Source organism: Eptatretus burgeri, chromosome 5, assembly GCF_056783735.1.
Source record: "Eptatretus burgeri isolate ZD-2024b chromosome 5, Ebu_testis_v1, whole genome shotgun sequence".
In the NCBI taxonomy this organism is placed as follows: domain Eukaryota; kingdom Metazoa; phylum Chordata; class Myxini; order Myxiniformes; family Myxinidae; genus Eptatretus; species Eptatretus burgeri.
In genome coordinates this window covers 18,368,600-18,390,736 of record NC_140965.1, presented here as the reverse complement: position 1 = coordinate 18,390,736, position 22,137 = coordinate 18,368,600, and the positions used below count along the sequence as shown (strand labels likewise).

At 44.3% G+C, this 22,137-nt stretch overlaps 1 protein-coding gene across 2 annotated transcripts in view; it reads left to right on the top strand.

The window, feature by feature from the left end:
• The first annotated feature begins 16,703 nt into the window (after positions 1 to 16,703).
• Positions 16,704 to 22,137, top strand: part of LOC147025946 (solute carrier organic anion transporter family member 1C1-like) — a 110,073-nt gene continuing 104,639 nt past the window's right edge. Inside the window, exons 1-2 of one of the 2 annotated variants that reach the window (XM_085880877.1) lie at positions 16,704 to 16,836; positions 17,023 to 17,110. In XM_085880877.1, coding sequence (XP_085737003.1) covers positions 17,039 to 17,110 — 72 coding nt within the window. In that variant the 5' untranslated portion in view covers positions 16,704 to 16,836; positions 17,023 to 17,038. Of the gene's footprint in view, positions 16,880 to 17,022; positions 17,111 to 22,137 lie in introns of both variants that reach the window. The other variant, XM_085880879.1, reaches the window with a different exon arrangement.

Genomic DNA, 22,137 nt, shown 5'->3' with positions numbered 1-22,137 from the left:
ATATGTGATGTAAAATGTGATCCTTTATCACTGGATATTTTGTAAGGTATCTCATACCTGAAAATGTACTCTTTGAGCAAAAGCTTTGCCACTGTCCTTGCATCACATGTTCTGCATGGATATGCCTCAATCCATTTGGTGAACATATCGACCACTACCAAAATGTAGCGGTAATTACAGCATTTTGGCATGGTGACAAAGTCCATTTGAATATGGACGAAAGGCCCCCAGGGGAGAGGATGAGCTCCTTCAGGTTGTTGAAACACTTTACCAACATTATGATGTTGACAATACGCACAGCTTCTACAAAAAATTTCTGCCACAGCTGCAAATCCTGGAGCGTGCCATGTTGGTAGCACCTCCTTCTGCATCCTCCGTTTGCTCGTGTGGCCACTTCCGTGAGCCAAACGAGAAAGCCATGGTAAAAGCGCCTTTGGTGGCAACTACCTTACCTTCTTTGGAGACCCAAAGTTTTGTTTCTGTGTTATAACAGCAAGCTATTTTCTCCCACTTGGCTTTTTTACCTCCCTCAGCTGCCTCCTGCAGTGCTGCAATGTCGTCAATAGTCGGCGCCTTTTCTACATTTTTCTCCTTGACGAGCATATTTGCTATTTGTTGTGATTTTGCTGCTTGTTTTGCTGCTGAATCAGTGAAAGCATTTCCTTTTGAGACCATATCTCTTTGCCTTGTATGTGCTCGGCATTTTACTATTGCTATTTGTTTCGGTAAGTGAAGCCACCCCGTACGCATATTGGGAATCTGTATATATTATTATGCTTCTATTATTGGCGCACATCGTTCTGCCTGTTCTGTGGAATAATGTTGAGGTAGCTTACCACTTTCCAAGATGTCACTTTCAGAGCACACTGCATACTCTGACAGTAATGACCCGTCTGCTGCTTTTGTTGATGAGCCATCCACAAAGACTATCATTTTGGGGTTTTGCAGCACGGTGTCCTTAAAGTCTCTCCAGGAAGTAGCGGTTTTTTGTCATTACTTCCTCGCAGTTATGTTCCTCCCCATCATCAGCAGTTGGTATTAATTAAGGATGCTATGTTCAGTGTCGGACATCTTTCGATGACCACATTCTTTGCTTGAATTAACACTAGGTCTTATGTCATTGCTCTTACTGCTGATAGGTGTTGCGTTTTTGCTTTTAGCAACACAGAACTTACACAGTGTGGTACTCGCAGTACTAAAGGTGATGTCATCACAATCTGACTTGTAGTTTGTACAGCGTATGAGGAAGCAGCTACTGCCCGTAAACATGGTGGAAATCCTTGCGCCACAGGGTCTAGTTTTGTGCTGCAATATGCTAATGGACGCATTTTGTCACCACGCTGCTGTGTCAGTACTGCCTGTCCAAATCCATCTCTCTCGTGGGTGTATAAATAAAATGTCTTGTCATAATCAGGTAAACCTAAGGCTGGTGTCGTTGTTAGAGCTGTTTTGACCTTGCCAAAGTTTTCTTCTGCTTGCTGTGTCCACTCCGTTATCTCCGGTGCTTTGTCCAGCATCATGTCTAACAGTGGTCTAACCACTACTGCATAATCAGGTACCCATTGTCTACAGTATCCAGCCATTCCCAAGAAACATCTCATTTCTTTCTTTGTTTTGGTTTTTGGAATGTTCAGAATAGCATGCACCCTGTCATTTGACAATCTTCTCGAGCTTCCACTAAATACATGTCCGAGGTATGTTACCTTGGTCTCGCACAGTTGTAATTTGGCCTTTGGCACCTTATGGCCTTTTGCAGCGAGTGCTCTTAAAAAGGTTAAGGTGTCCTTTTTTGCAATTATCCTCTGATGTCAAAAAAATCAACAAATCATCTACATACTGCACCAAAGTAGATCCTTCAGTAAGTACTATGTCATTCAAATCCTTGTGGAGTGCTCGTGAGAACAATGTCAGACTATCCGCAAAGCCCTGTGGCAGCACTCTCCAAGTGTACTGTACCCCTTCATAGGTAAAAACAAATAGGTTCTGTGAATCCTCATCGATTGGTATCGAGTAGAAAGCACTACTTAGATCAATTGTGGTGTAACACACTGTATTGGACGGAATTGATGACAATATAGCCACTGGTGGTTTGTGGAGAAAATTGAGGAGGAGCTGGTTTTCTCAAAGACATTTGGTTCTGTGACGAGGCTCATCTTTTGCTGAATGGCCAAGTCAATTCCAGGATTGGGGCACAGAGACCATTACATTCAGTCAAGTGCATGGCCTTATGTTGAATGAGCAAACATGGCATCATTTGACTGTTTTGGTTCGAAGATGAGGATAGTAATCCCATCACCATCAAGTCTGAGTGCTACATTAGTGCTGAATGAGTTCTGGGCTGGTCACAAGAAAAGCTTTCAAAGAGAAGAACAATGGTTTCAGCAGGATGGGGCAACACGTCATTCCTCAAATGAGTTCCCTGAGTGGGTGACAAGCCACTTCAGTGAGAGAGTGATTGGCTTATGCTTCAGCGTCGGGTGGTATCCACATTCCTCTGATCTGAGCCCACTAGATTTTTTTTTTACTTTTGTGGATATCTCAAAGACAATGTGTACAAGGATAACCTTAGAAACATCTTTGAGCTGAACCAAGCAATCACAGAGAAAGTTAGGCCCATGCCACTTGCTGAATGTCATTGTGTAATCAACAACTTTGCCTCGTGTTCAAATCTGTGTTCAGTGGAGAGGTGGACATTTGGAGCATGTGATCGATCAAGTGCCAAACTAAAGTCTTACAAATTCCGGTTCTGATATTTGGTATACCTTTGTTACACAACATGTATCACATATTCCTGAAGTTCTATGTAATCCAATAAATAAATGTCGTTGTCTGTGTGTCTGCGTGTTACGCCAATCACACCAAAGCTACTGGGCCAATTGCCACCAAACTTGGCTTCTCAATTGTTCTCTCAAGCAATGCCAGGTACCCCTGATAGTTCAGAATAAAAATAAATACGTTGTGGATTTATCATGTTTTTTTTGGTGCACCTTGTATTTTGGTTAAGGTGTTCAACTGCCATCAGCGAAGCGACAGGACGAGTTGAGTGCTGGACGCCGCGATGACATGCATGTACGTCGAGGCTGAGTTTAGCGCAAGACAAGACACGATCATGACGTCAGAGTAAAAAAAAGGTGTGATAGACAGAGAGACGGACAGATGGAGAAATGCAGCTACTTTAATATATTGATGAACGAAGAGATAAAACCAAAGTTCAAATGCTCATATTAAAAGCTGTAAATAACTGCAAAAACAATGAAAGACATTGACCTTCTTCACCACAATTCAGGAGAAAATTCACATTGTGCAAACATCGAAAGTTTTGCAAGGCTACTTATGGAACAACCCAAAAACAATGTAGGAAATGTGAAACATTCATGTGTGTGGATGCCTAACTTCTTTCACACAAAATAAAATTCAGAACAACATTCAAGAGATTGCTTGAACTATGAACCAGCAGTAATCAAGGGTCCAAAATAAGCAAACTCAATACTAGAATTCACAAAATAAAATCATGAATATCCATTTGTGATATACGCTGACTTTAAAGCCATTCTCTAAAAGACAGACAGTTTCTCCAAATACAAATTAATCCGACACCAAACGTCACCAAAAACATTATCCTTGTGTTATCTGTTATAATATGAAATAATTTGGTGGAATCCAAAGTAATAGGTTAGAATTATAGAGAGGTGAAGATTCCACAAAATAATAAATTAGAAGAGTTTGTAAAACAAATAGAACTAGAAAGAGCAACCAACGATTGCAGACCATCGCCAGGACTCGTTTTGTGTGGTTTTAAAGTATGTATTTTATAAGAGGTACTCACATTTGAATTGTACCGTATAACTTTATAGGCGTAATTGCATTCTAATTGTAATTTAAAATACTTTATCGAGGTATTCGGTTGAATTTTTTTTTTAACATGTACTACTGGCTACCACGAGGTGGCTCTTGTGGCCTACGTTATTATTTCAAGCAACGCGAAGAACTCAAAGATTGGTTGAATCGATCAGGCTTTATTCCCACAGGTTCTGTCAGTAATTTACAAGCACAGGCTTTCCAGCCTCACCGTGGCTCCTTACATACGTGCTCCTATGAAGCACTGCACAACATCCAAGTCCTGCAACAGCTGGCACATTCTGTGCAGACAAACAGACAAATAAACGAACAAGACAAGACAAATAGACAAACTGACCCAAATGCAATATCTTCTCCTCTGGCGAGGGTAAAATATGCTATTTATCTAACAGAAGTAATGCTAACACGAGATGTAGAAGAAGAGTTGAAGAATCCTAACATTTGTCAAGATGAATTCATCAGAGTTGATGGAAGGGGAAAACCAAAAGTTGGAGACCATTCCATCTTTTCGGTAAACATAGAGGAACTGCTCATCAAAGTTGTAATCTCAATTATAAACTACCTTCTTTCATTCCAGTCTTTCTTCTTCATAAGATAACTAAGCGAAACACATGCCTTGTCGCACTGAAGACGTGCTGTACCACGTTGAAGACAAGATCAGCCGCAACATGCTAAAGACGAGATGCGCCATGCCAAAGACGAGCCGCGCAATGTCAAAGACGAGCCGCGCAATGCCAAAGACAAGCCACACCATGTCAGAGACGAGCCGCGACATGCCAAGGACGAGCCATGCTATGCCAAGGATGAGCCATGCCATTCTAATGAGCCTCACAATATCCAAAGATGAGTCACACAATATCAAAGATGGAGGACGATCGAGTAAAGTAATGTGGAGTGGAGGACAATTGAGTCAAGTCATGCAGAGAGGATGAGTTGAGCAGAGCATGAGATGAGACGAGTTGGGTCACGCAGAAGACAAGTCAAGTGGAGTGGAGGATGAGTCAAGTCGCAGGGAGCAGAGGATGAGTTGAGTCATGTGGAGTGGAGGGTGAGTCGATTCATACAGAGTGGAGCATGAGTCGAGTCGAGTCATGTAGAGCAAAGGTCGAATTGCATGGATGATGAGTCAAGTCATGCGGAGCAGAGGGTGAGTTGAGTCACACAGAGCAGAGCATAAAATGAGTTAAGTTGAATTTAGTCATGTGGAGTATGAGTTGAGTCGAGTGGAGCAAATAACGAGTCAAATCTCACAGAGTAGAGGACGAGTTGAATCTTGCGGAGGATGAGTCGAGTCATATGGAGTGGAGCACAAGTTGAGTTGAGTTGAATTTAATTGAGTCACGCAGAGGACGAGTGGAATCAAGTGAAGCAGAGGATGAGTTGAGTGGAGCAGAGAATGATTCGAGTCGTGTGGCGTGGAGGACGAGTTGAGTCAAGTCGAGTCATCGTGTGGAGCAGAGGATGTGTTGAGTCGTGTGGAGCAGAGGATGATCTAGTCAAGTCACGTGGAGAAGGAGTCGAGTCACGTGGAGAAGGAGTCGAGTCACGTGGAGAATGGGTCGAGTCACATGGAGGACCGGAGCACGAGTTGATTGGAGTGGAGTGGAGTACAAGTCGAGACGAGCGGGGTCGGGTTGAATCATGCGGAAGACTTGTTGAGTCACGCGGAAGACTTGTCGAGTCACCCAGAGGATGAGTCGAGTGAAGAGGAGGTCGAATCGGGTCACGCCGAAAACGCATCAGGTCATGTCAAAAAAGCATCACCTTGAGCCAAAAGCTCATGTGCCAAAAATGTTGTGACGTCAAAAACGTGTCACATTGAGCCAAAGGCCCGTCACGCAACGCCAAAATCGAGTCACATCAGCCCAAAAATGCACCACAACACCCCTAAAAATTAACCATTTCACCCCGACAATGCACCACATCACCCCTAAAAATGAGCCATTTCACCCCTAAAAATGCACCACATCACTCCTAAAAATTAGCCATTTCACCCCAAAAATGCACCCACATCACCCCTAAAAATTAGCCATTTAACTCCAACAATGCACCACCTCACCCCTAAAAATTAGCCATTTCACCCCAACAATGCACCACATCACACCTAAAAATTAGCCATTTCACCCCAAAAATGTACAATATCACCCCTAAAAATTAGCCATTTCACCCCAACAATGCACCACATCACCCCTAAAAATGAGCCATTTCACCCTAAAAATGTACCACATCACCCCTAAAAATGAACCATTTCACCCCAACAATGCACCACATCACCCCTAAAAATTAGCCATTTCACCCCAAAAATGCACCACCTCACCCCTAAAAACTAGCCATTTCACCCCAACAATGCACCACATCACCCCTAAAAATGAGCCATTTCACCCTAAAAATGCACTAAAAATTAGCCATTTCACCCCAAAAATGCACCACATCACCGCTAAAAATGTACCACATCACCCCTAAAAATGAGCCATTTCACCCCAACAATGCACCAAATCACCCCTAAAAATGAGCAATTTCACCCTAAAAATGCACCACATCACCTCTAAAAATTTTCCACCTCAGCCCTAAAAATTAGCCATTTCACCCCAAAAATGCACCACCTCACCCCTAAAAATTAGCCATTTCACCCCAACAATGCACCACATCACACCTAAAAATTAGCCATTTCACCCCAACAATGCACCACATCACCCCTAAAAATGAGCGATTTCACCCTAATAATGCACCACATCACCCCTAAAAATTAGCCATTTAACCCCAAAAATGCACCACATCACCCCTAAAAATGAGCCATTTCACCCCAAAAATGTACCACATCACCCCTAAAAATTAGCCATTTCACCCCAAAAATGCACTAAAAATGAGCCATTTCACCCCAAAAATGCACCACATCACCAATAAAATTTAGCCATTTCACCCCAAAAATGCACCACATCACCCCTAAAATTTAGCCATTTCACCCCAAAAATGCACTAAAAATTAGCCATTTCACACCAAAGATGCACCACATCACCCCTAAAAATGAGCCATTTCATGCCAACAATGCACCACGTTTCCTGCAAAACGCCTATGTCGCGCCATCAATATGCCACGTCATGCATTATGAAAGCAAAACACATCACACCACATGGAACTCTGCAAAGGCAGTACTTCTAAATATTTCATACAGCTGTTCATGTGCATCACTTGAAACTCTGCACAGGCAAAACTTCTAAATCGCTTGTACCAGCTCATTCATGTCACCTTGAACTCTGCAAAAGTAAAGTTTCTCGATGTTTGATATCTACTTCTGTCTGCCACCGAGAACTCTGTGCAGGTAAAACTTTTTAAACATTTTCAGATGCTCAGGTGCTGTTCACTTTAAGTTTCTCTTAACTTATCTTGCATTGTTCATCAAGGTTTGAACCACATTATACAAGATAATGAAAGCCGACAATGAAATATGTAGATTAGGGTGTACCACTTTTGCAAAAGTAGTTGCTGGAATGAAGCACTATGTGCCTATCGATTCCACTAGTGAAGTTACGTGATCAACCAAAGTTTGAAAATTTTCCTGCCTTTTTTGACTGCGGGCCGGCATTTTGAAATTTCAGGAAAAATCCATATTTTTGGAAATAATAGATTTTTCAATATTTTTAAAAATATATTTCTCTGTGTTTCGATGGCCGAATGCACTTCAGGAGGCACCATTATGATAGTAAGTACCCATAAATATTATTCGCAAACTTGTCGCGACATTTTGAGAAGGGGTTGCCATTTTGGAAATTCAGTGAAAATCGTATATTTTGTGTATATCTAATGAAATCTATAATTTTTTTTATTCTTTGTGTACTTGCAGATAAACCTTGACTGACCAATATATATGAACTGCACATAAAACATGTAGTCGAGCACGTGACAGAGCAAACAAAAGATCCGGGTGTAAAGCTATTTCGTCGTTTGAAGGCCGAATGCAACACCCTTGTTATTGACTACACAAAACTGAACAAATTTTCCTGGGATTCAGCAGATCCCTGGTTGTGTGAAGTAGCGCAGGACGTTCTTATCTGGTCACGGGAACAGTTAGAGAACAAAACGTTTCCTCGAGATGATTATAAGGAATTAATCACGCTCGTGGTTATTTGGCTCGGTGGTAATCTCGCCAACTTCAAGTTTTTGCGCCTGGCACTGACCACCACGCCAGGTGAATGGTGAAAGCCATCTATTTTCTCAAATTTTCTTTGCTCCAAGACCAGTTCAAGATATCGGATGTTCAACAAGTGTATTTAAACAGAGTGGCCAAGTTCGTAGGTCTGTTCTATGCGAAAGCTTTCCTACAGAGTCCACTTAGCACATCTGCGGCACGACACGATCTGAAGTTCATGGCTGACATGTTCCTGTACAAACATTACGACAGTGGTGTAGCAGATGCTTGTATCTTGTCGTGCAATCGCCATACTTGGTACTTAACACCTCAGTTAGTTGTGTTGTCCCGAGCTGATAACGGTGTCCCGAACACAGAGAGAGAGAGTTGATGGGACAAGTGTAATTTGATACAGAACGGCCTGAGAAGTTCGACTCTAGCAAGCCACAACTTCCCGACGTGGAATTTAATTCAACTGATGATATGCCAACGCTAAGGTCTTTCATTAGCCAAGAATCCTGGCTGATGTTTGACCTCCTAGTATAGGAATAGATGATGATCAGGATGGCTGCAGACACCTGTGGCTATGTGGGACAAGTTCGCGAGTTACAGGAAATTTTGCGAAAGTGCTAATTCTTTGCGTGTCGTAAATGATCTTGCTGAAAGAGGAATTAAGCTAGTGTCTGACTTTATTCATATGTGCAATGATGAGAAACAACGTCAAGCATTGCTACAGTGCGTGGAAGAGCACAGGAAGCTTTACCCAGACTATACAAAACAAACGCTATGTTCTCTATAAGATATCTGTGTGGTTGCTTGTTTGCTAGATTGTTATGTTGTCATATATGAAAACCATGTCGCTTCAAACATATTTGGTTGTTCTCATAATTATTGATCATGCTCTCATTTGTCATTAATAATGTCTTTATGAAAACGCTACTACTGATAGTCTGAAAATGCCTAACAATGTGCTGTGCAATAATTGTCAAAATATGGGATTTTCAGTGAAATTCCAAAATGGCAACCCCTTCTCAAAATGTTGGGACAAGTTTATGAATAATATTTACGGGTACTTACTATCATGCTGGTGCCTACTGAAGTGCATTCGGCCATCTAAACACAGAGAAATATATTTTTAAAAATATTCAAAAATCAATATTATTTCCAAAAATATGGATTTTTCCTGAAATTTCAAAATGCCACCCCACGGTCAAAAAAGGCGGGAAAATTTTCAAACTTTGGTCGATCACCTAACTTCACTAGTGGAATCGATAGGCACATAGTGCTTCATTCCAGCAACTACTTTTGCAAAAGTGGTACACCCTACTGTAGATAGATAAAGATAGTATTAATAAGTAACTTGGTGAATGTTTATTTTGAGTCTGATGAACCATCCAACGGTTTTGCATCGTATGATAAAATTGTGGGTCCGTTTTGTTTTTTTTCTGGGATGCCAATTAAAACAGGAATTTACAAGAAGGGCACTCGGTGGAGCGCATACCTCCGCCACGTAATACCTGATCCAGGAGAACATTTCGGTCCCAATACATTTTTTTGAAATATCATGCTATACAGTACTACATTGTTTTTGGCCCTATCCCTCAATGGTGAAGAATCACTTTAAAAATGAAATAACTCTCGTATCCAGATCCAGATTCTGATCTTCACCAAAATCTAATCAATTCATCCTTGCGGCACACCTAACCTGTCCACCAAGTTTGGTCTGAATCCGTCCACAACCTTTTGAGATATCATGCTCACAGACAGCCAAACAGACAAGAAGGCATCAGGCTGTCGGAAGCGTGACTGGTATGACGAATGTCATGCAAAGGACGTCATTGTCACCTTGACCTTTTTTTTTTTGGAAACACCATCGAGGCTCGTATGAGAGCTAACACAGAGAATGTAAATAAAAGGGGAGCAGGAGACAAGAGGGGTGGGAGAGGGAAGGACAAAACAGTGGGGAACAGAGACACGAGGAGATCTTTGGAGGGGAGAGGGATGGGGTGGGAAACACGGGGTACATAAGATGGATACTACAGGGACTTTCAGGAAGGAAAACAGGGAATTTGGAGGAGGTTTGCTTGGGATGGATTAGCGGGGTAGAAAAGATCGAGGTTTTGGATGGGGGAAGATAAGAGATGGTGGTGAACAGTTGTTTTGAAGACCTGAAGGGAAGAGTGGGGTAGAAGTGTGTGTGGGAGTTTGTTTAGAAGGTGGGAAGATAGAGGAATGAAAGAGTGAAGGTGAGCAGTGATTCTTGATTTTGGTAGTTTTACCAGAAGGGGGTTGCTGGCGGACCTTGAGCACCCTGCAAAAATATGGGGGGGGGGGCTGCTGCTTTCTGATTTGAGGGAGGACAGATGGTGCAGCAGAGGGTGGACTCATCAGCAAAGAGATAAAGAGGATTTCCAGAGTCGGAGAGATCATTGATGAAAACCAGAAAATGAACAGGGCCCAGAACGCTACCTTGAGGAACTCCAGCCTGAAGAGGATGAAGGGACGAGAGAACTCCATTTAGGGCCACACGTTGACTGTGATAGGAGAGTAAGTCTGTGAGCCAAGAGTGGAGATGTCCTGAGATACCATAGGAAGAGAGTTTGGTGAGCAGGGCAGGGTGTCAGACCGTATTGAACGCACATGATATGTCTCAGGGAGATATATATATATATATATATCGTCAATAAATATTGACAGTCTCACTTTTGTTCTTCGGAATCATCTATTAAAGTTTGATGAAAATGGCTGAAGGCGTTCTATGTTGACTTTTTGGCCAATGTTGACCTCAAAAATACTTGATCGTTGAATTCAGTGAACTAATGTGCAAGTTATCTTCAAATTTCAATGCAATCAGATGAAAATTGAGGATTTTAGAAATTTAACCTAAATTGTTGACCTTTTGGGCGACGTTAACCTCAAAAATAATTATTGGTGGTTCAAGTCAACAACCAAATATGCAATTCCCCTTCAAATACAAGTCAATCGGATGAAAATTGGCAATTTTAGAAATTCGGCCTTTGTTGACCTTTTTGGCCAAGATTGACCTGAAAAATAATTGGTGGTTGAATTAATTGACTCGATGTGCAAATCTTCTGAAAATGTCAAGTCAATCGGATGAAAATTGAGCATTTTAGAAAGTTGACAAAGTTATTCTGATTTGACATTTGGCCTGTGCTGACCTTTTGACCTATATCTTCAAGAAACATCGACAGCCTCGTTTTTATCCCTCGGAATCGTCTGGTAAAGTTTAACGAAGATAGCTGAAAGCGTTCGCGAGTCATCGCACTAACAAACAAACAAACGAAACAGACCGACATATGATAAATTTTTGAAAAATTGTTTTCGTCATAAGGGGTGAAAACATGATCTCTGTCCACCGAACACCTTTGGTGGTGGAGGTAAAGAGCATCCTGCAGGGAATACTCAAACATCGATTTTAACGCCCTGAAACCATATCCCACTTCATCACTACAACATGTAAATAGCGATTGAAGTCGTTCATCGAATCGCTTATGGTAACGAATTGTGCTTGATGTGACCATGAAATGTCAATTCCAGAAATCAATGGTTCATACTCACGAGGGGGAACACTAACAGATACCACTCAATCCATGGTTCGCACTCACGAGGGGGGACACTAACAGATACCACTCAATCCATGGTTCGCACTCACAAGGGGGGACACTAACAGATACCACTCAATCCATGGTTCGCACTCACGAGGGGGGACACTAACAGATACCACTCAATCCATGGTTCGCACTCACGAGGGGGGACACTAACAGATACCACTCAATCCATGGTTCATACTCACGAGGGGGGACACGAACAGATAGCATTCAATCCATGGTTCACTCTCACGAGGGGGAGGGGGACACTAACAGAGACCACTCAATCCATGGTTCGCACTCATGAGGGGGGACACAAACAGATACCACTCAATCCATGGTTCACACTCACGAGGGGGACACGAACAGAGACCACTCAATCCATGGTTCACACTCCCGAGGGGGGACACTAACAAATACCACTCAATTCATTGTTCGCTCTCACAAGGGGGGACATGAACAGATGCCACTCAATCAATGGTTCGTACTCACACGGTGGGACACTAACAGATACCACTCAATCCATGGTTCATACTCACGAGGGGGGACACGAACAGATAGCACTCAATCCATGGTTCACACTCACGAGGGGGAGGGGGACACTAACAGAGACCACTCAATCCATGGTTCGCACTCACGAGGCGGGACACCAACAGATACCACTCAATCCATGGTTCGCACTCACGAGGGGGGACACCAACAGATACCACTCAATCCATGGTTCACACTCACGAGGGGGACACGAACAGAGACCACTCAATCCATGGTTCACACTCACATGGGGGGACACGAACAAATACCACTCAATCCATGGTTCGCACTCACGAGGGGGGACACTAACAGATACCACTCAATCCATGGTTCACACTCCCGAGGGGGGACACTAACAAATACCACTCAATTCATTGTTCGCTCTCACGAGGGGGGACATGAACAGATGCCACTCAATCAATGGTTCGTACTCACACGATGGGACACGAACAGATACCACTCAATCCATGGTTCGCACTCATGAGGGGGGACACGAACAGATACCACTCAATCCATGGTTCACAATCACGAGGGGGGACACTAACAGAGACCACTCAATCCATGGTTCACACTCATGAGGGGGGACACTAACAGATACCACTCAATCCATGGTTCACACTCACACGGGGGGACACGAACAAATACCACTCAATCCATGGTTCGCACTCATGAGGGGGGACACTAACAGATCCCACTCAATCCATGGTTCACAATCACGAGGGGGGACACTAACAGAGACCACTCAATGCATGGTTCACACTCATGAGGGGGGACACTAACAAATACCACTCAATCCATGGTTCGCACTCACGAGGGGGGACACAAACAGACACCACTCAATCCATGGTTCATACTCACACGGGGGGACACGAACAAAGACCACTCAATCCATGGTTCGCACTCACGAGGGGGGACACTAACAGATACCACTCAATCCATGGTTCGCACTCACGAGGGGGGACACTAACAGATACCACTCAATCCTGGTTCACACTCCCGAGGGGGGACACTAGCAAATACCACTCAATCCATTGTTCGCTCTCAGGAGGGGGAACACTAGCAAATACCACTCCATCCATTGTTCGCTCTCAGGAGGAGGGACACGATCAGATGCCACTCAATCAATGGTCCGTACTCACACGGTGGGACACTAATAAAAACCACTCAATCCATGGTTTGCACTCAGGAGGGGGGACACGAACAGAGACCACTCAATCCAAGGTTCACACTCACGAGGGGGGACACTAACAAATACCACTCAATCCATGGTTTGCACTCACGAGGGGGGACACTAACAGATACCACTCAATCCATGGTTCGCACTCACGAGGGGGGACACTAACAGATACCACTCAATCCTGGTTCACACTCCCGAGGGGGGACACTAGCAAATACCACTCAATCCATTGTTCGCTCTCAGGAGGGGGAACACTAGCAAATACCACTCCATCCATTGTTCGCTCTCAGGAGGAGGGACACGATCAGATGCCACTCAATCAATGGTCCGTACTCACACGGTGGGACACTAATAAAAACCACTCAATCCATGGTTTGCACTCAGGAGGGGGGACACGAACAGAGACCACTCAATCCAAGGTTCACACTCACGAGGGGGGACACGAACAAATACCACTCAATCCATGGTTCGCACTCACGAGGGGGGACACTAACAGATACCACTCAATCCATGGTTTGTACTCACATGGGGGGACACAAACAGATACCACTCAATCCATGGTTCGCACTCATGAGGGGGGAAACTAACAGATACCTCTCAATCCATGGTTCGCACTCACGAGGGGGGACACTAAGAGATTCCACTCAATCCATGGTTCGCACTCATGAGGGGGGACACGAACAGATACCACTCAATCCATGGTTCACAATCACGAGGGGGGACACGAACAGAGACCACTCAATCAATGGTTCGTACTCACACGGTGGGACACTAATAAAAAGCACTCAATCCATGGTTTGCACTCAGGAGGGGGACACTAACAGATACCACTCAATCCATGGTTCACACTCAGGAGGGGGGACACTAACAGAGACCACTCAATCCAAGGTTCACACTCACGAGGGGGGACACTAACAAATACAACTCAATCCATGGTTCGCACTCACGAGGGGGGACACCAACAAATACAACTCAATCCATGGTTCGCACTCACGAGGGGGACACGAACAAATACCACTCAATCCATCGTTCGCACTCACGAGGGGGGACACTAACAAATACCACTCAATCCATGGTTCACACTCACGAGGGGGGACACTAATAAATATCACTCAATCCATGGTTCACACTCACAAGGGGGGACACAAACAAATACCACTCAATCCATGGTTCACACTCGCGAGGGGGGACACTAACAAATACCACTCTATCCATTGTTCGCTCTCACGAGGGGGGACACAAACAGATGCCACTCAATCAAAGGTTCGTACTCACATGGTGGGACACTAATAAAAACCACTCAATCCATGGTTTGCACTCAGGAGGGGGGACACGAACAAATACCACTCAATCCATGGTTCGCACTCACGAGGGGGAACACTAACAGATACCACTCAATCCATGGTTCGCACTCACGAGGGGGGACACTAACAGATACCACTCTATCCATGGTTCATACTCACACAGGGGGACACTAACAAATACCACTCAATCCATAGTTCACACTCGCGAGGGGGGACACTAACAAATACCACTCAATCCATGGTCCGCACTCACGAGGGGGGACACTAACAGATACTACGCAATCCATGGTTCGTACTCACATGGGGGGACACAAACAGATACCACTCAATCCATGGTTCGCACTCATGAGGGGGGAAACTAACAGATACCTCTCAATCCATGGTTCGTACTCACGAGGGGGGACACTAAGAGATACCACTCAATCCATCTTTCGCACTCATGAGGGGGGACACGAACAGATACCACTCAATCCATGGTTCACAATCACGAGGGGGGACACTAACAGAGACCACTCAATCAATGGTTCGTACTCACACGGTGGGACACTAACAAATACAACTCAATCCATGGTTCGCACTCACGAGGGGGGACACTAACAAATACAACTCAATCCATGGTTCGCACTCACGAGGGGGGACACGAACAAATACCACTCAATCCATCATTCGCACTCACGAGGGGGGACACTAACAAATACCACTCAATCCATGGTTCACACTCACGAGGGGGGACACTAATAAATATCACTCAATCCATGGTTCACACTCACAAGGGGGGACACAAACAAATACCACTCAATCCATGGTTCACACTCGCGAGGGGGGACACTAACAAATACCACTCAATCCATTGTTCACTCTCACGAGGGGGGACACGAACAGATGCCACTCAATCAAAGGTTCGTACTCACATGGTGGGACACTAATAAAAACCACTCAATCCATGGTTTGCACTCAAGAGGGGGGACACTAACAGATACCACTCAATCCATGGTTCACACTCACGAGGGGGGACACTAACAGAGAACACTCAATCCATGGTTCACACTCAGGAGGGGGGACACTAACAGAGACCACTCAATCCATGGTTCGCACTCACGAGGGGGGACACTAACAGATACCACTCAATCCATGGTTCACACTCAGGAGGGGGGACACTAACAGAGACCACTCAATCCATGGTTCGCACTCACGAGGGGGGGGGGGACACTAACAGATACCACTCAATCCATTGTTCGCTCTCACGAGGGGGGGACACGAACAGATGCCACTCAATCAAAGGTTCGTACTCACACGGTGGGACACTGATAAAAACCACTCAATCCATGGTTTGCACTCAGGAGGGGGGACACGAACAAATACCACTCAATCCATGGTTCGCACTCACGAGGGGGGACACGAACAGATACCACTCAATCCATGGTTCGTACTCACATGGGGGGACACTAACAGATACCACTCAATCCATGGTTCACACTCACAAGGGGGGACACTAACAGATACCACTCAATCCACAGTTCGTTGCTCCGTATGTTGTGCACCGTCATTATTATTTGTGTGCAGCCCGAGGCTACTGGTTGCATCATTTCTGGAGGGTCTGCTGTGCCGTCCATGCAGTGCATCGTTTCCAGAAAAGTGGTTCTCATGTTGCGAACCTCGGAAGGATGACAGGTTTCATTAACCCACCTGGTGTACTGAATGGTAGGACAGGGGCTCAAACTCAAAACCTTAAGACCTTAAGCCGGCCATCTTTACCGTTAAACCAACACCAAGCTGTCAAGGCTGTCAGCGTCATTGATTCCGTGCTGGTGTTCCACGTCATATCTTTGTCCCCAACATTGCGACCATGGTAAAAGACCCATGAGATCGGTAGTCGATCTTCAGCATGATGTGGATTTGACCGTCGTCCGTCAGTCAAATTCACCGCAAGTCTCCGTCCAAGCAGTCGCACTTCCAGGGTGTTGTCCTGAACGACCTTTGTCTGAGCGTGAGTCCGTGTTGGGCACTCAGGGCCAGCAGTGAGTGTAACCGTGAGGTCACGGTCCACGAGGGCGGATCTCCAGCACGAGGGGTCAACAAAGAGGCCGTAGATGATTAATGATCGCTTGATGGGTCGAAGTCCTCCACGATATCGGAGCCACACGCACGACCCGAGGGTCCATTAGGTGCACGGATCGGGATCGAGGAGGCACGAGGATTAACGCGCTGAAAACTCCGAGGCTCACGAGGAGGGTACGTGCCTCATTCACTCGGATTCACCTCGTTACTACATCAGGTTTACATTATCTGGATTTTCTTTATTTAAATAGAATATTGGAAGAGAGAAAGTGAGGTTAAACCCCTTAACCTCCTCTCCCCCAACCCCTCACCTCTTTTAACCTCACCCCTCCTCCTCCCTCACTGTTGGATACATTTTAGATATTTTCGGAGAACGATGGAAACTTCAACCAACATGAAGAAAGAAACTTTTCACAAGAACAAACGGCCCTGGTTTGCAAACGTCAAGGTAGGACATCAGGTTCAACAATGTAATTGTTAAAAAATAATAATTAATGTTTACTTTTAATCATAAGTGCTGTATTATAACAATTATTAACAACTGTTAAATCTTGAGCTAACAAGTAACGTCGAAGATCCCACGTTGTCCTCCGCGAAGAGTAGGGGAGCTATCCCCGGCACCCTCAACAAATTACAAATTCCTCCCCTCACCTGAGTCGAACGTCAGGCCTGGCCAGCCGGTTCGTGAAAGACTTGAGCCAAACTTCACCCCCCTCCCCCCCCCCCAACCATGCAAGAACTTGGGAATAATTGTGGTTTTTCAGAAGAGGAACAACGAGTTGGCTGACTTCCAAGCCCATGGAGGATGAATGACCTTGGGCAGATGATAGGGTTGTTGTTGTTGTTGTTGTTGGTTTCATCTGCAACCTATAACTCCTGGTTGCATCATGATTCTTGAAGCACGGCTGTGCTGCTGATGCAGTGCCCCTGTTACCAGTAAGCTGGTACTCATTTTGCCGACACAAGAAGGGAGACATGCTGAGCCAATACACCTGTTGCTATTTCAAAGGCACGACAGGGGCTTCAAATCAAGACCCTAAGATCTTGTAAGATCTTAAAAACGTTCACCGTCTTCGTGTTGCGCTGAGCCAAAGCTACCTGCTCCGGTAAGTGGAGTACGGTACGTTCCTATTCGCAATCGCCGCACCATGCCCGTCCCTTGAAGATGAATATATCTAATAAGTTAATCTAATCAATAAGATTCATCGGATGTCTGTCTGTCTGTCTGTTCGCGTTTTTTGCAAAGACGGCTGCGCCACCAACCACCAAATTTGGCACACAGACCAAGTCTGACCCGGGGGTTGTCCTAAGTGTATTTTCATCCACAACCTAAACCATTAAAAACTCCGATGAACTGTAAGACCTTCCTTTGTTTTTTTAATACATGCTTGAGAGAAGACTTTCTACATGCTTGGAAGATATAACCTCAAAGACCCTTAAGACCATTGAATTCCCTAAACACAATTAAGACACTTTAGAACCCTGAATACCCCCAAAGGTCCATTAATACATCAAAAACCCTTAACACCCCAATGACCTGTAAGACCCTTAAGACCTCAAAGACACTTTAGGCCCTTGAAGACCTTTAATACCCCTTTACCCACTGGTGTACTGGCTCTCCTGCCCCCTACACAGTTCCCTCACCCTGCCGGTTCTCCTGCTTCTCCCACTTCTTAGTAACCTCCCCCCCACTCCCCCCCACCATACCTGGGCAATGCCGGGTAACCCTGCTGGTACTTAATATAATTACAAGTTCAAACTAGAAGGGCACTCGGTAGAGCGCATATCGACGCCGTGTAATGCCTGATCCACGAGAACATATCGGGCCCGATACATTTTTGAAATATCATGCGATACAGTACTATATCATTTTTTGGCTTGAGTGGATTGACTCAACCATGGATTGAGTGGTACTTGTTAGTGTCCCCCCTCCCCCTCAATGGAGAAGAATCACTTAAAAAAAAAAAAACTCTAGTAGCTGGATCCGAATCCAGATCTTCACCAAAATCTAATCAGGTCGTCCTTGTCACACACCAAACTGATCCACAAAATTTCATCCGGATCCGTCCACAACTTTTTTTAGATATCCTGTACACAGACAAACAAACAAACAGACAAGCCGGTAGGTGGCGATGGGTCACCGAGCAGGAGGTAAAGTATTCCATATATCACAAAAAACCGGAATATATTTGATTATAGCATCACCTGTAGATCATTCGTGTCAAATTTCACAATCCTACGTGGGATAATGGCTTTCGGAATTGATTTCGCATGAACGGTACCGATTTTGAAGGTTTTTCGGTTGTTGCTAGGGTACCAAAGCGTCCCTAGCAACCATCACAATTTCCAAAGCACTAGTTCATAAGATGTACCTACCACCGGAATTTGGTCAAAATCCGCCCACGTTTACTACCAATTATGCTGATGACAAACGAACAAACATCCAAACAAACAGACAGAATTACTGACAATAAGGGTCACCTATTTCGGCGACCCAACAGAAAGGGGAGAAAACATAACCTCCTTCACCTTCAGTGGCAGAGGTAATTATAAAGACCGTTTACCTTCTACACGTTTCTCTTTATACAGAAAACCATAAGAGCGGGTTTGCACAATCAGTGTGAGTGAAGAGTAAATGCGAGGTACTGCAAATATTCTTGTGCATTTGCTGTAAACAACAAACGGTTTTGTTGTCATGTACTTTTGCTCCGATAAGTTCGGTGAAAGTTTTTACCCAACTTCTCCCACATGCCCTCCCCCAACAGATACCGTTTAAACCGCCCTCAAATTGTTATTGTTATTGCCAATTGTGAGTGGGTGTGCGCTTGCGACATCCTCGTGTGGATGAGGAAGAATGTTGTGTGCTATCTTGTGGAGCATGATGAAAGATGCCAAAAAAAAAGAAAGGAATGTTATGTGATTTGGTCGACAGGTGGTCAAGGTGACTTAGATTTGGTTCCATCAGGCAGAGCGCAAACCTATCCTTGAATGCAACCTGGGATCAAGTCCCATTGTTGTTTGTTTCTCCTTACGTGCCCCTGAATGATACACATTTGAACATTTTGGTGTGTCAGCATGCGATGGGAATAACATGCACTTTTTTTTATGAACAGTAAGGCTCATAAAAGACTAAAAGAGTCTGCCCATCCATGCATGAAGGACAATGGCAGAGTGCGTAAATTTACAATGAGCTCTTTGTTTCTGGGGAAGCATTCAGCCAGCGACAAGTGGCTTGCTTGTGCTGTAGTTGTTGCTTATAGAGAGCATCTCATGAAGTCCGTCATTGTTACGGCAATCTGTAACTCAGTCTGATACCACCTTGAGTTGACCATCTTGTTAGACATGCATGCATGTTTTTACTTTTTAAAGGCTCCACGGGGTTTGCTGTTCAAATCCCTGAAATAATGATCCTTCTATAGGGGATGTAAGGATCAGTAAGAACTGATAGGCCAGCTTTATTTTTTGTTTACTAAGTCAAGACTCCCACGATGAAGCCGAGTCCATGGGCCGATCACTTTCCCTTTGCAGACAGGTCGGTGGTCTCTCCGTCTTCTACCGCCTCATTTCTGGTCTTGCACCCTCTGCTCTTTCTCCCCCCCCCCCCAGGTTTCTGCAGAGCACACACAGTCCACCATCAACCCCCTTCTGGTAAAACTACTTAAATCCAGAATCACTGCTCACCTCCACTCTTTCATTCCTTTTTTTCCCCCACCTGTGGAATCAACTTCCACATCTTCTTTAAACTCATTCTTCCCTCCAGGTTTTCAAGACAGCTGTTCACTCACCATCTCAGCTCATCTCCAATCCAAAACCATGATCTTTTCTACCACCATTAATCCCCACCCAGAGCCTTCCCCCTTCCACATTTCCAGTTTTTCCTTCCTGAGAGTTTCCTTCTGTATGCATCTTGTCCACTCCATGCGTCCTACCCGACCTCTCATTCCTCCCGAGACAGACTACTTGAATATATTGTCCCGAGACAGCCTACTTTAATATAGTGTCCCGAGACAGCCGACTTTAATATATTGTCGCGAGACAGCCTAATTTAATATATTGTCCCGAGACAGCCTACTTTAATATATTGTCCCAAGACAGCATACTTTTATATAGTGTCCCGAGACAGCCTACTTTAATATATTGTCCCGAGACAGCCTACTTTAATATATTGTCCCGAGACAGCATACTTTAATATAGTTTCCCCAGACAGCCTACTTTAATATAGTGTCCCGAGGCAGCCTACTTTAATATAGTGTCCATCGACAGCCTACTTTAATAGAGTGTCCATCGAGAGCCTACTCTAATATAGTGTCCCTTGGCAGTCTACTTTAATATAGTGTCCCTCGACACACTATACTTAAATAAAGTGTCCCCAGACAGCCTACTTTACGATAGTGTCCCCAGACAGCCTACTTTAATATAGTGTCCCCAGACAGCCTACTTTAATACAGTGTCCCTAGACAACCTAATTTAATATAGTGTCCCTCGACACACTATACTTTAATATAGTGTCCCTTGGCAGCCTACTTTAATATAGTGTCCCTCGACACACTATTCTTTAAGAAAGTGTCCCCAGACAGCCAACTTTACCATAGTGTCCCCAGACAGCCTACTTTAATATAGTGTCCCAAGCCAACCTACTTTAATATAGTGTCCCTCGACACACTATACTTTAATATAGTGTCCCCAGACAGGCTATTTAATATATTGTCCCGAGACAGCCTACTTATATATAGTGTACCTAGACAGCCTACTTTAATATATTGTCCCAAGACAGCCTACTTTAATATAGTGTCCCGAGACAGCCCACTTTAATATATTGTCCCAAGTCAGCCTACTTTAATATAGTGTCCCCAGACAGCCTACTTTAATATAGTGTCCCGAGACAGCCTACTTTAATATATTGTCCCTAGACAGCCTACTTTAATATACTGTCCCAAGACAGCCTACTTTAATATCGTGTCCCGAGACAGCCTACTTTAATATAGTGTCCCGAGACAACCTACTTTAATATATTGTCCCCAGACAACATACTTTAATATAGTGTCCCAAGACAGCCTACTTTAATATAGTGTCCCGAGACAGCCTACTTTAATATATTGTCCCCAGACAACATACTTTAATATAGTGTCCCCAGACAGCCTGCTTTAATATATTGTCCCAAGATAGCCTACTTTAATATATTGTCCCAAGACAGCCTACTTTAATATAGTGTCCCCAGACAGCCTGCTTTAATATATTGTCCCAAGACAGCCTACTTTAATATAGTGTCCGTAGACAGCCTACTTTAATATAGTGTCCTGAGACAGCCTACTTTAATTTAGTGTCCCCAGACAGCCTACTTTAATATTGTGTCCCTCGGCAGCATACTTTAATATATGTCCATCCTACTTTAATATAGTTTCCCCAAACAGCCTACTTAATATATTGTCCTGAGACAGCCTACTTTAATATATTGTCCCAAGACAGCCTACTTTT